Source organism: Bombina bombina, chromosome 5, assembly GCF_027579735.1.
Source record: "Bombina bombina isolate aBomBom1 chromosome 5, aBomBom1.pri, whole genome shotgun sequence".
Classification (NCBI taxonomy): domain Eukaryota; kingdom Metazoa; phylum Chordata; class Amphibia; order Anura; family Bombinatoridae; genus Bombina; species Bombina bombina.
In genome coordinates, this window is record NC_069503.1 from 941,195,645 (window position 1) to 941,209,036 (window position 13,392).

Sequence of the window (13,392 nt, forward strand, 5' to 3'; positions counted from 1 at the left end):
GGGCAAAGATTAAAACTAAACCCCTTCCATTTTCACCAGGCATGTTTAGTTTCACTTTTATTTTCTGTACTTCTGTTGCCTCCCTCACACAGCCAAGCTCCATGCTGATGTGTAGCAGACACTTTTTGTTGAAGGAATGAAAGCTTCAGAACAACAGGTTAGGACTGTACAAGGCTTCTAATGCTGCCTAGAACGACAACATAATAAGCAGAGCACTTTAACCCCTTGGCTACCAGAGAGGGTTGCAGTGTATTCACTTGTTATGTGCTGTAGTGCATTTTGATAGCCAGGGGGTTAAATTCTGCTTCAGGATGAATGTTTTAGTTCTATAAAGGCCTTGAAGGTGAGGAGGTTATGTGCTGCTCTGCTCTTTATTACAAAATGCCATTTGTGATTTACAGCCTTTAGGGCACTTTGACAACAATGTTTGTAGACTGTAAGGCTGTAAAATGTGTATGTGTGTAAACCACTCACATGGCATATTTGTTTGTATGTATGTATGTATGTATGTTTGTATGTATATATATATATATATATATATATATATATATATATATATATATATATATATATATATATATATATATTCATACATACACACATCACATTAAAAATTGTTAATCTGTTCTTTTATCAAGTAAGTGTGGTATGTTTGTGTTTTGTGGTAAATTGAATTTCTAATTTCTAATTTTAAACACATTTGTTGACCCCTGGATTACATATAATCTACAACATTCCATCTTTTCCTTTGAGAGCAACATCATATTACATTTATTTTGTTCTGAAATATAAATATAACATCTGTGTGTATTTGTACCAAAAATATCAGAGTTCACAAGATTTTTTTCATGTAGTGGAAAAAAGACCTACATTTTATATTTTCTTCAACTGGCTGCACAGGTTGTTGATGATCTTGCATGCTGCTAGTTTTAATATTGCTATTGTTTACACAAAACTGTGTTTAACTCCAACAAAATGTTAAGCACATAGTCAAAGTCATCTCTAGAAAAGCAATACTCTAATGGCTTGTAAGTAAACATGTCCTATGAGCCCATCTGGGTGTGCACAGATGTGTATTGCTGTCTCAGAACTGACATTGACTATGTGTTTAACTCTTTTGCAAGAGGCTAACACACTTCTGTGCAAGCACTAATGCAAGAATAAAATGCCCTAGCAAACTGTCACATTTAATGTCCCTTTAAATAGGGGTTTCTTTAGAATATTTTGCATTAAAAGTTTAACATGATTTGTTTATGTTATACATAATAGAAATTGTATGGCCATTTGAGTGAATATTGATTTTTGGTGTAGCTTCCACTACAACAAATATTGCAATTGGTGTGTGTATTTGTGTATCTCCATAAGGGAAAATGTAATTTTACATCTAATATTTATTTTTAGTTGTCCTAAATAATAATAAAAAAAGTCCTAATTTTTTTCCCACTTTTTTGGGGGGTGGGCGTGGGGGGGGGGGGAAATTCGGCCCTGACAATGTTATCAATATGGCACACATGAACTAGTTTACAACTAGATAGGCATAACTCACTGTGTGTGAGTATGTAAAAAAAGTATGCTTCTATGCACTGATTCTTTATTGGTAGGGCAAAATATGATACAAAAGAAAAATAAATAAAAAGTAACTTTTATTAATATTTATTTAAAAGACAGTGTTTTCTGGTATTCTGCTGCCCATACAAAAATTAAACACACTTCTCCTGTGTATTGACTTTTATTTTATGATATACTTTAATTTAGTGGTATCTAAAGAGATCTATTATGGTTGTCTAATATATACGTATTTCTTAGTGTTGGTATCCCCTCTGAGGAAGCGTAAGAGAAACGCCGCGTCAAGGGGTTCCTTAGTTTTAACTTGATCTCCTCTGTGTACTATATCTAAATGTAACTTTAAAAAACTTTAAACAATGGTGATCATTAACTTAACATAGTAAAAACTTAGTGGCAGCATCGCCAGAGCTTCTGGCTGTACACCCGGAAAAGCAGCATTTAAAACAATACCAATTGCACATTACCTTTGCCGGCTAACTTAAGATAGGTTTAACCTTTGAGAAGCAATATGCATTAGCTAACAAAGGGCTTACTATCTAATACAGCTGAAGATAACAGGAACCATAGCAAAACAGGTATTAGGTGCTTAGCAACGTAAGGATACAACCTAACAGTATAAGCTACAAATAGTAATATAGTTAGTAGCAGTCTCTTAACAGCGATATGACTTAAGCCTAAACATACAACAATGCTAGATTGATATCTACGAACTTAAGACATATAAGTAACTGGATAGCTCATTACCAATGCTGCAACTCCATCCACAATAATACACAATGAGGCCCATTTATCAAGCTCCGAGTGGAGCTTGAAGGGCCGTGTTTCTGGCGAGTCTTCAGACTCGCCAGAAACAGCAGTTATGAAGCAGCGGTCTAAAGACCGCTGCTCCATAACCCTGTCTGCCTGCTCTGATGAGGCGGACAGGATTCGCAGCAATTCAACCCGATGATCGAATACGATTGGGTTGATTGACACCTCCCTGCTGGCGGCCGATTGGCCGTGAGTCAGCAGGGGGCGGCGTTGCTCTTGTGAGCTGCTGGTGCAATGCTGAATACGGAGAGAGTGTATTGCTCTCCGCATTCATTGAGGTCTTGCGGACCTGATCCGCACTGTCCGCAAGACCTTTGATAAGGACCTTTGATAAGTCAGTATAGCGATACATTGGCTGTAAGGATATCATATTGTAACTTGGCAGTATTGAGATCTATCAACTCAGTATACAAGTGGTAAAGCATTTTAAAGTGGTATCACCTCTGAACACAGTAGAGGCTAGTACCGTAGCTGTACTCCCAAACGTATAACGACTTTTAAGTGTAAACATATAATAATATCCAGATTTATTTCTGTTTGAGCTCAGGAAACCTGTGTACAACTCCAACCTACAACCTGTGCCCCTTCAGCTTCAATAACTTTATTGTTCCTTTACAATACATATTATCCTTGTTTACTGTAAATGTGTCTAGTACTGCCTTGTCTTTATTATCTATATGTTCCTAAAATCCTTTTTGTATACACTTGTTTATTTCATAAAAACCCAGTCTGCTTTTGTTTAGTGCTCTCTGCTCAGTTAGAAATAAAAATTATATTGCATATTTCAAGGTATTTGACTGGGAAGGGCACACAAGTATATATATATATATATATATATATATATATATATATATATATATATATATATATATATATATATATATATATATATATATATATATATATATATATATATATATATTTATATATATATATATATATATATACAAATATTTTGACACATATACACATCTTTGAGCCCTTCCCTTTTCAAACACCTTGTTATATACCATATCCCTTCTTTACTCTCTTACATTTTTTCAATATTAAACTGATATTTTTTATTAGATATGTTTATATAGGATTCTAATTCTCATATACCATATCCCTTCTTAACTCTATTACAACATTTTTCAATATTAAACTGATATTTTTTATTAGATATGTTTATATAGGAGTGTAATATTTTAATGTTTTACATATGTTTTGTGAAACTTTTATTTTAGCCCTAACACTTAACTTTCCATTGAAAAGTATAGGGCGGCTAAACCGTCTCTAGTAAATCTATTTTATCATTGACTTGTAATATGAATGTGCACAGTAGGTTTACCTGATAGTGTAATATGTCTCTGCATTCTGAGAATAATGATCAATGTGTTGTTATTATATTGCCGATTTATCATCGGTCTGTCCGACATGATCCGCTCACCGGATCATGTCCGACAGACATTGATGAATGCTGACAGCATACACTGTCGGCCGTTATCATTGCTCAAGCAGTTCATGCTTTGTTCATTGCCCATTTGAGCTACTAATTGACCTAAGCAAAATACTATATAATATGGGTACTTGGAACTACTTTCACAGAGGTTGGTGACCAGATCCTAATAAAGAGCACTCAGGTCTTATTCTTGCTGTAGTTAAAAAGACATGAAACCCAAAATTTTCCTTTTATGATTCATAAAGAGAACACAATTTTAAAAAGCATTTCAATTTACTTCTATTATCTGGTTTGCTTCATTCTTAGATAACCTTTGTTGAAGAAATAGCAATGCACATGGGTGAGCCATTCACACGAGGCATCTATGTGTAACCACCAATCAGCAGCTACTGAGCCTATTTAGATATGTTTCTTTAACAATACCAAGACAATGAAGCAAATTAGATAATAGAAGTAAATTGGAAAGTTGTTTAAAATTGCTTGCTCTTTTTAAACAGTGAAAGAAAAATTTTGGGTTTCATATCCCTTTAATAGCTGCAGGGTTGTTGCATAGAGAAAACCTTTTGTTATCAATCGCAGGTTATGTGCCATGTTGGCAATTAAATAGCTAACAGTCACATTGTGACACATTGCCAGTGTCAATGACAGCTGTGACTTTTTATGGAGCCCAAATACAATAGCAGTGACAGCATATCAAGCCTGCTGCTATGTCTGGATAGTTAAATTTTCATTAAGACTGTCTTGACCTTGTGTAAAGTCCTTATATTACACTAGCCACTCGTTGCAGACAGATCAAATATAAATAATCTGCCGCATAAATTTAACAACCTATATTATATAATTACAAATGTTTTTGCATTTTATTCTAATGCAAAAAATGTCACATACTAATTCATGTTGTTTTTCCATAACTGACACTAGCTTGTGAGATGCAAGAATTACATGTCCTGTGCAGAACATAACAGTGGTTGGTGGGGTCATTAAACTGCCACTCCTGATTGGCTCACTGGTCATGTTTTTCTTCAGAGTTGCAATGCTTGTTGCTACCACAAGGAAGTTTATTTAGGTACCTTATGTGGGGGGTTAAACACATAGTATACTAGGGCCAGTAATTAAAAAATGGCATGCTCTAAGAAATTACAGTGAGTTAGAATGTTCCTTTTATGTACATTAGATGGAACCTATAATCTCCCAAGCAACACAATGTATTAAAGACAACTTGCGACACCCCACTTCAGTTAATCTTATCCACCTGCACTGCCCCATCTTCAATTAACCCTCACTGTAACCCAGCCTCACACAATTATCCCTAACTAATCTGGCCAAATTGCTTCAACTTGCCTGTGAGACCTTCCATCTCCTCATCTATCTTTTACCATGAATATCAACTACCACTAATAATGCTGAGGCCCCGACATTCAAAGGATTCTCCAGCTTGGAGAGAAATTGTAGTTCAGACGCCACATGGGCTAAACTCACTGAATGCTCAAAAGCGAAAACAATAGTGGAACTCTATAGCACTGTGAGATCTCTCTCATTTATGTATTTAAGGGAGAGATAAGCCCAGTGAAATATAGCACTGCATGATAAACTTACACTTTGTGCTTCAAATGTTATATTACTATACATTTCAGATTGGGTCCTTTCAGTATTACTGCATTTAACCTTTGTACTTTCTCTTTTATATTTTAATAGATTTAGATCTAGCAGTGATTTTACAAATTCTGATTATGTTTTGAAAGTTTATATCTTACTTTAACAAATTAGGATTATACTTTGTATATTTTGGTGTATATTTTACAAAGTACATTGCACTTTGTATTTGCTCAATTCTAATCTAAAACTGTAAGTTTCAGAAAGTGTTAGGAACAAGGGAGATTCGTGGGCTGGACAGGGGAGTTTCCAGGTATGGCCCCCATTTATCAAGCTGCGTATGCATGAGCGAGCCTGCAGCTGAAAGTTAGGAAGCAGCGGTCATCAGACCGCAGCTTCCTAACCATTACACCAGATATAGGATACAGCTTGATTGGATACATTCGCCCTGGAATGATTGACAACACCCTATTGACGCGCCTTTGGGCTAGTGCGAGCAAACACTTGTGCAATGTTAAATACTGCAATTCTGGGCGGACAGGTTCGCAGGAGCAAACACTGTCTGTCCAGCGGTTTATAAATGCCGGCCTATGTCTGAAGCTGTCTCACAAGTCTTGTGAAATTTCGTAAGAATTTTAAATAAGTTAGTCTCACTGAATTATCTCACTAGCTGTATGCAGGTGAAGTTTGCTCAAAATTCACAATACGCTTATTTTAAATAACAGAAAAGTAATATACACTTAAATATAGACAAAGGCAAGTTAAATGGTAGTGAAAACATTACTGTTTAATTTATAATTTATGCAAACTGAGCCTTTATATCAGCTTCAGGTGTTCTCCAGTTACTTTCTCTCTCCCATGTGAAATTTTATATCCAAGAGCTTCATTGCTTTGTATGTAAAGCATCTGTCTTCTCACTGGGACTTCTAGGTTCCTCCCCTTTTCTTAGAAAATTCAGAAAGTTCAGCCCCTGTTCACCATAATCTCACTCCAAACTAGAGAATGTTTGATTATCTATCCCATAGAAAGTAAAGAAGTTTTCTTGGAAACTTAAGCTGACAGTTTTTCAGTTTTAATTTAAATAGAAGAAATGCAAAGTGCAATTTAATTTGTAAAAGATGCACATAAATATAGAAAGTATGAGCCTAATTTGTTAAAGTTACAGCAGAACTGTCATGTCATGTAGTGCTATATTAAACTGGGCTTGTCTCTCCTTCACATACAGAAATGCAGGGAATACCCTTTGGAGAGGTATAGCAAAAGCTGCCTTTTGAAAATGTCACTAGGGATCTTGCAGTACTGGAGAATTATTTTAGATCATCTCACCTGAGCAGAGAGGTTTTGAAAATTAGGCCCTAAATGAGGCAATCCCAATCGCAACCCTAGCTCACATATGTGGCCATCTCCTACCACAATTATCATAACAATGTCCCTTTCAATACAATTTCCTTTGCAGCACCTAAGGGAGCCACCCAACAAGAATATTTCCAATGCCCGGGAACCCCACCTTTCTCTATCTTTAGCCTTTTTTAGATAGCAGCAGTAGGGTCACTCATAGTTTACCTTCTTGCTGTTGGTCTGGACAGTGCTGATTAAATAACAGATTCATTATTTATGATTGCAGTGGAACATGGAAGAGCTAATTGGCAAAGTGATTCTCCTACACTTCTGTTTGGTAAATCCCTTACATAGCTAATACTATTACAGAAACTATAGGGTGTGTATTACATTGTTAAAGAACACTCTTTTGTATTACATTGTTAAAGAAATAAGCTTTTATATCATACTGTGTAATAATATTTGACCACAAAATTAATTAAAGAATACTAATGCTGCCTAATTTTTTGTTTCCTCTTGCAGCTCAGATTGGTAGTACTGAATCAGAACTCAAGAAACTTGCTCAGGAAAATCCAGATCTCGAAGATGCCTACATAGCAAAACAAAAGCGTCTTAAGGTGAGTTTTCTAAAATGCTATGGGGTAGATTAAAAGTGGAGTGCTAAAGTTAGCTTGGACAAGGTATTTGACTAATAAGGGCTATAATGTGTGTATGTATATATATATATATGAAACAAAAAAAGCGTGTATGTCAAAGGGTTAAAAAACCTCTCTTTCAAAACACAGAACTGCGCTCTAAATAAACCTATTTTTTTAAAATACAATATAAATATCTGGATGATGCCAAAATCAAAACATTCAAATAATCAAATAATATTGATTCATTGAAAATATATAACAGAATGAAATATATAATGATAAGATAATAAATCACAATAAAAAGGATAAGTTGGTTGGATCCCACGTAATAGTGCAGATCAATTGTAGGTGTCGGCTGCTGTATCTTATTAATCCTCCGGAATCTCACGGAGTAAGGTAGAAATCTAAAAAAATGAGAAAGAAAGCGCACAAAGGCACCTACATAGTGCAAATCAATTTAATTTAAACAATAATACAGGGGTATATTAAAACTGCTCCCCGTAGGGTATCTACTCACAAGAGTCAACCTCAAACTTGTGAGGTATGTTTGAGCATGTAGTTTGAAAGTTCCGCTCAGAACCGCTTGCTATGAAAGTGCTTAATCAAAGAAGTCAGGACAAATCCAACCTGAATGCCGGGTGTCGCTGTCTGTAACTCGAGATCTGGACAAGTATTTCTCCCGGCCTCTTATTCCACTCACATCCCTTTTTGGTAGGAGTTTTTTTGGGATACAATCTTTCTTGAGCAAAATGGTCCGTGCAGATACAAACACAGCTGATCGCAAATAGTGCTGGCAGAATGGTGAACCGCTGAGGGAGAGAGCTGAGATCTATATATATATATATAGTGAAATGCCTTGGTGCTCTCTATGGTAGGTAGATAGAAACTTAAAAATGAGAAGAGGCACACTCAGGTCTTAATAAACATAATTTTATTTCTTCTTAAGCAAATTTTCAGTCAACGTTTCTGTCCTCACAGAGACCTTTTTCAAGACTGTTTTCATGTAGACATTCAAAGGATATGTTCAGCGCTGAACATATCCTTTGAATGTCTACATCAAAACAGTCTTGAAAAAGGTCTCTGTGAGAACCGAAACGTTGACTGAAAATTTGCTTAAGAAGAAATAAAATTATGTTTATTAAGACCTGAGTGTGCCTCTTCTCATTTTGAAGTTTCTTTATATATATATATATATATATATATATATATATATATATATATATATATATATATATATATATATATATATATATATATATATATATATATATATACTGTATATACAGTATATATTTAAATATGTGTATGTCTGTGTATATATATATATATATATATATACACACACACACATACACATATTAGGTATATATATATATATATATATATATATATATATATATATACAGTATATAAATACACAGGCGTATCTCTGAGATATTTCGGGTTCAGTTCCAGACCACCGTAACAAAGCGAATAACTACTGACTTTTTTTGTCGGTAGGAGTCTTGTCGGTAGAGGCTCTACCGCTCACTTCTTCCAAGACTCCAAATACCGGCGTTAGGCAGATCCCATAGAAAAGATAGGATACGCAATTGGCGTAAGGGGATCTGCGGTAGCCTGGTGTCGCGGTAAGGAAGTGAGCGTTAGACCCTTTCCTGCCTGACTCTAAATACCAGCAGGCGGCCAAAAGCAGCGTTAGGACCCCTTAACGCTGCTTTTGACGGCTAACGCAGAAGTCTAAATCTAGCTGTATGTCTCTGATGGATAGGTTTGGTGGGATGTATTTTGCCCAATGAAATATCTGTCTTTGGTGGATATGTTTGGTGGGATGTTTTTGCCTATTGAAGTATCTGTCTCTGGTGGATAGGTTTGGTGGGATGTAATTTGCCTATTGAAATATCTGTCTATGGTGGATAGGTTTGGTGGGATGTATTTACCTATTGACATATCTGTCTCTGGTGGATAGGTTTGGTGGGCTGTATTTGCCTATTGAAATATCTGTCTCTGGTGGATAGGTTTGATTGGATGTATTTGCCTATTGAAATATCTGTCTTTGGTGGATAGGTTTGGTGGGATGTATTTGCCTATTGAAATATCTGTCTCTGGTGGATAGGTTTGGCTGGATGTATATACCTATTGAAATATCTGTCTCTGGTGGATAGGTTTGGTGGGATGTATTTGCCTATTGAAATATCTATCTCTGGTGGATAGGTTTGATTGGATGTATTTGCCTATTTAAATATCTGTCTCTGGTGGGTAGGTTTGGTGGGATGCATTTGCCTATTGAAATTTCTGTCTGTGGTGGATAGGTTTGGTGGGATGTATTTACCTATTGAAATATCTGTCTCTGATGGAGAGGTTTGGTGGAATGTATTTGCAAGTCAACTGTCAAAATCATTCTGTTCTGCTTATTTCTAAATGAAACGTCACTCCTTGGACTTTAGTGCCACTCATTGCAGTACAGACATAGCCAATGGCTTTTTACTAACAACATGCTCTTTAAATTCCAATATATCACAAAAATGCATTGTGTTCTGGTTGGGTTGTTATTAAAGATAATAATATAGTTTTTCACATTAGATTAGAACCAAAAGACTCATACAGTCGGCAAGTTTATACAGAATATCTTTTGAGTATTGTATACCAGGATGCTTTTGTACAGAGTGAGGCTCAAAAGCTCCATTTTACATAAATACCAAGCCTCACAATACCTCTAAAATAAATATGACTGTTTTAGTTACTGCATGAAATTATAATAGGATCTTTAACTGAAGTCTTAGAACGGAGTCTAAAAGAGCAACTGGATTTCGAAAAATGCTTTAAAAAATGTGTGTGCAATAAAAATATAAGTATAATGTATAATTACTAATCAGAAAAGGTTAAATCCAGCCCCTCTTAGGCATTCCCATTGTGATCTTGTAGATAAAAAACGGCTAAAGAAACTATACCCGTTCTGCAGAACTGGATCCTTCCTTTAAAGGGACATGAAACCCAAAATTCTACTTTCCTGATTTAGATATTATCAAATTTGCTTCATTCTGTTGGTATCCTTTGTTGAAGAAGCTGTAATGAACTAATAGGAGCAAGCAACGTTTTGCTGGCTGCACATATGCGCGTCTTATCATTGGCTCACCCATTGTGTTTAGGTAGTGCAGGGTTTCTGAACAGACGGTCCTGCATGTGTATATTTCTTTGACTCACTGTCATCAATGCCTTTTCAATTTGACTACCAGGCCTTGGACGCACCCGGCTAAAGTTTACCAGGCCTTGATGTCACTTGGGTTTAGAACCACTGCAGTAGTGCATTGCTGTACCTGAGGCTACCTAGGTATGCTTTTCAACTAAGAATACCAAGAGAATGTAAAGAAGCAAATTGTAAAGTTGTTTAAAATTGCATGCTCTATTTGAATCGTGAATGTTTTGATTTTACTTCCCATTTAAATATCAGATATTTTAAAGGAGAATAGAAAATTATTTAAATGTAAGTTACCTCATGTTATGCTTAAACAATATTATTGGAAGTGAATAAACATTAAGAGAAAATGTAATTGATAAAATTATTGTTTTTACATAATTAAATTAAAGTATTTGTACTAGTTTGCTTCTATGGAGCTTTGAAACTGGTTATGAATATATCTGATATGTTTTAGGCAAAATTGCTGGACCATGATAATATAAAGTACTTAAAGAAAATACTAGATGAATTAGAAAAAGTCCTGGACCAGGTTGAAACTGAATTGCAGAGAAGAATTGAAGAGACACCAGGTAGGTGCAACTTTCAGCGCGGAACATTTAGAAATTGGATATTTGTTTTCTTTTTTTTTTCTAGATGTATTCATTCTCATATATAGTAAACATATAATATGTGTGTGCAGTCATGGGATTGGCTCAAGCCTCTTGATTTAAATTTTATATAAAATGGTACTATATCTGTGACTTATGCTATAGCAGGTTTGCGCGATAGCCTATGTCTTGGTGTAGCTCTATGTCTTAAAGTGATTGTAAAGTTGAATGATTTAAAGCCCAGTATTTAAAAATACTCTTAAAAACATGGGCACTTTAAGTAATTAAACTTTACAATTACACTCCTTTTTTAAAATACTTACGTTTTTGTTACTGTAAACTTACCGCCGATCCTCTGCCCGCATCTCCTTCAGTATTGAGCAGATCGAGGACAATCATCCAATCGTTGTGTGCCCAGTTTGGTGTCCAGCTCGTGAGGCACACAACCATTTGAGGTAGCCGGATCATCATCAAATTGCTAAATACTGAAGGAGATGCAGGCGGAGAATCGGCGGTAAGTTTATCGTAACAAAAATGTGAATTTGAATCATTTTCATTTTAAAGTTTAATGACTTAAAGTGCCCATGTTTTGAAGAGTATTTTTAAATACTGGGCTTTAAATCATTCAACTTTAAAATCACTTTAATGTGACATAGAGTTTAGATCAAGATTACACAATATGCACAATTTATAGCGGTTGAGTCTAATTTAGGGTGACCATATTGCCACTTTAAAAAGGGACACATATGAACAATACATATGGCAGGGTTCTTATAATGTAACATAATTCAAAACATTTCTTTAAACAGCCCTGGCATATGTATTTTTCATATGTGTCCCTTTTTAAAGCGGCGATATGGTCAGCCTAGTCTAATTAGAGTCAGATACCTTTTTATATGGTTTGTATGGACTACTCTTATACTTTTATGCACATGATATTAATTTATATTTATGTTCTTTTCAAAACAGAAGAAGGAAGTGAGTCATGGTTGTGTGGAAATTTTTTCAGCCTGGCAGATGTTTCATTGGCTGTGACTTTACACCGGCTGAAATTCCTTGGATTTGCAAGAAGAAATTGGGGCAATGGAAAACGTCCAAATTTAGAGGCGTATTACGAACGTATCTTGCAAAGAAAGACCTTTAACAGTGTACTAGGGAATGTCAACAACATATTAATATCTGCTGTGTTACCAACTGCTTTCCGCGTGGCCCGCAAACGTGCACCTTCTTTTCTGGGTTCTACTCTGATGATCAGCTTATTAGCAGGTGCAGGATATTTTTTGTTTATGTGTGTAAGAAAGCGATTATTTCATACATTCTTGTCTTTTAAGGCAAAGTATTTTTTCTAGCTTATTAATACTATTTATAGTGTAATATAAGTTAGAGCTAATCATAAGATTTGCATCAGCAGACTCACTCAATAGATCAAATTATGGGATTTTCAGCTTTTAAAATAACACTATGATGGGCACATCTAGTGGTTCCAAAAACAAACAAACCACAGTTTAATGAAGAATTTTAACTAATGTGAACATTTATAGTTACCATTCTAATAAAACTGCAACATTCTTGAGTAACATTACATGTAAACAATGCATATTTTTAAAATAATATCAAGTTTGCGTGCTTATGTTTGTATATTACATAATGAAATATATTTGTTTGCACAAACTTTAATTATAATTATTAGCTTGATTCACATAATTTGGTATATAATAAATAAAATTGTACAGTGATATAATTTTCATCTTTAAAATTGTCTTTTACATACGTAATGCCTTGAAGATAAGGTCATTTATGAATATGAGTCAAAGGTTTAAAGGTATAGAAAAGTAAAAATTAAACTTCCATGATTCAGACAGAGCAGTGGTTCTCATAATTTTCCTGCCACGCCCCCTTAGTTCTATAAACTAACCCTTAGCACCCCCTACCTTACACAATAAAAATATTATGCAGAACAGCTGTGCACGACCCCTAATGAAGATAACAGCGGAAAATAATTTAAAAGACTAACAATTAATTAAATATATATGCAATATTTGAGCGAAACGCTTTAGTTTAATTAATTTAAAAAGTTATTATCTTGATTTTGTGCTATTAGCTTTTTATTTAAAGGTAATAGTCATTGTGAAAGTGTCTTATATACCACCTTTAAGGCTGGATTACAAAAGGAAGACAATCAATAGCGTTGGGTGCATTATCCTTTACCTGGTCACGTCTGTT

The 13,392-nt window shown here is 34.9% G+C and overlaps 1 protein-coding gene across 3 annotated transcripts in view; it reads left to right on the forward strand.

Annotated features, from left to right (window-relative positions):
• Nucleotides 1-12,910, forward strand: part of GDAP1 (ganglioside induced differentiation associated protein 1) — a 220,462-nt gene extending 207,552 nt beyond the window's left edge. For all 3 annotated transcript variants that reach the window (XM_053715139.1, XM_053715138.1, XM_053715137.1), the window contains 3 exons: nucleotides 7,271-7,365; nucleotides 11,037-11,151; nucleotides 12,139-12,910. In XM_053715139.1, coding sequence (XP_053571114.1) covers nucleotides 7,271-7,365; nucleotides 11,037-11,151; nucleotides 12,139-12,518 — 590 coding nt within the window. In that variant the 3' untranslated portion in view covers nucleotides 12,519-12,910. The remainder of the gene's footprint in view (nucleotides 1-7,270; nucleotides 7,366-11,036; nucleotides 11,152-12,138) is intronic.
• Nucleotides 12,911-13,392: the final 482 nt, after the last annotated feature.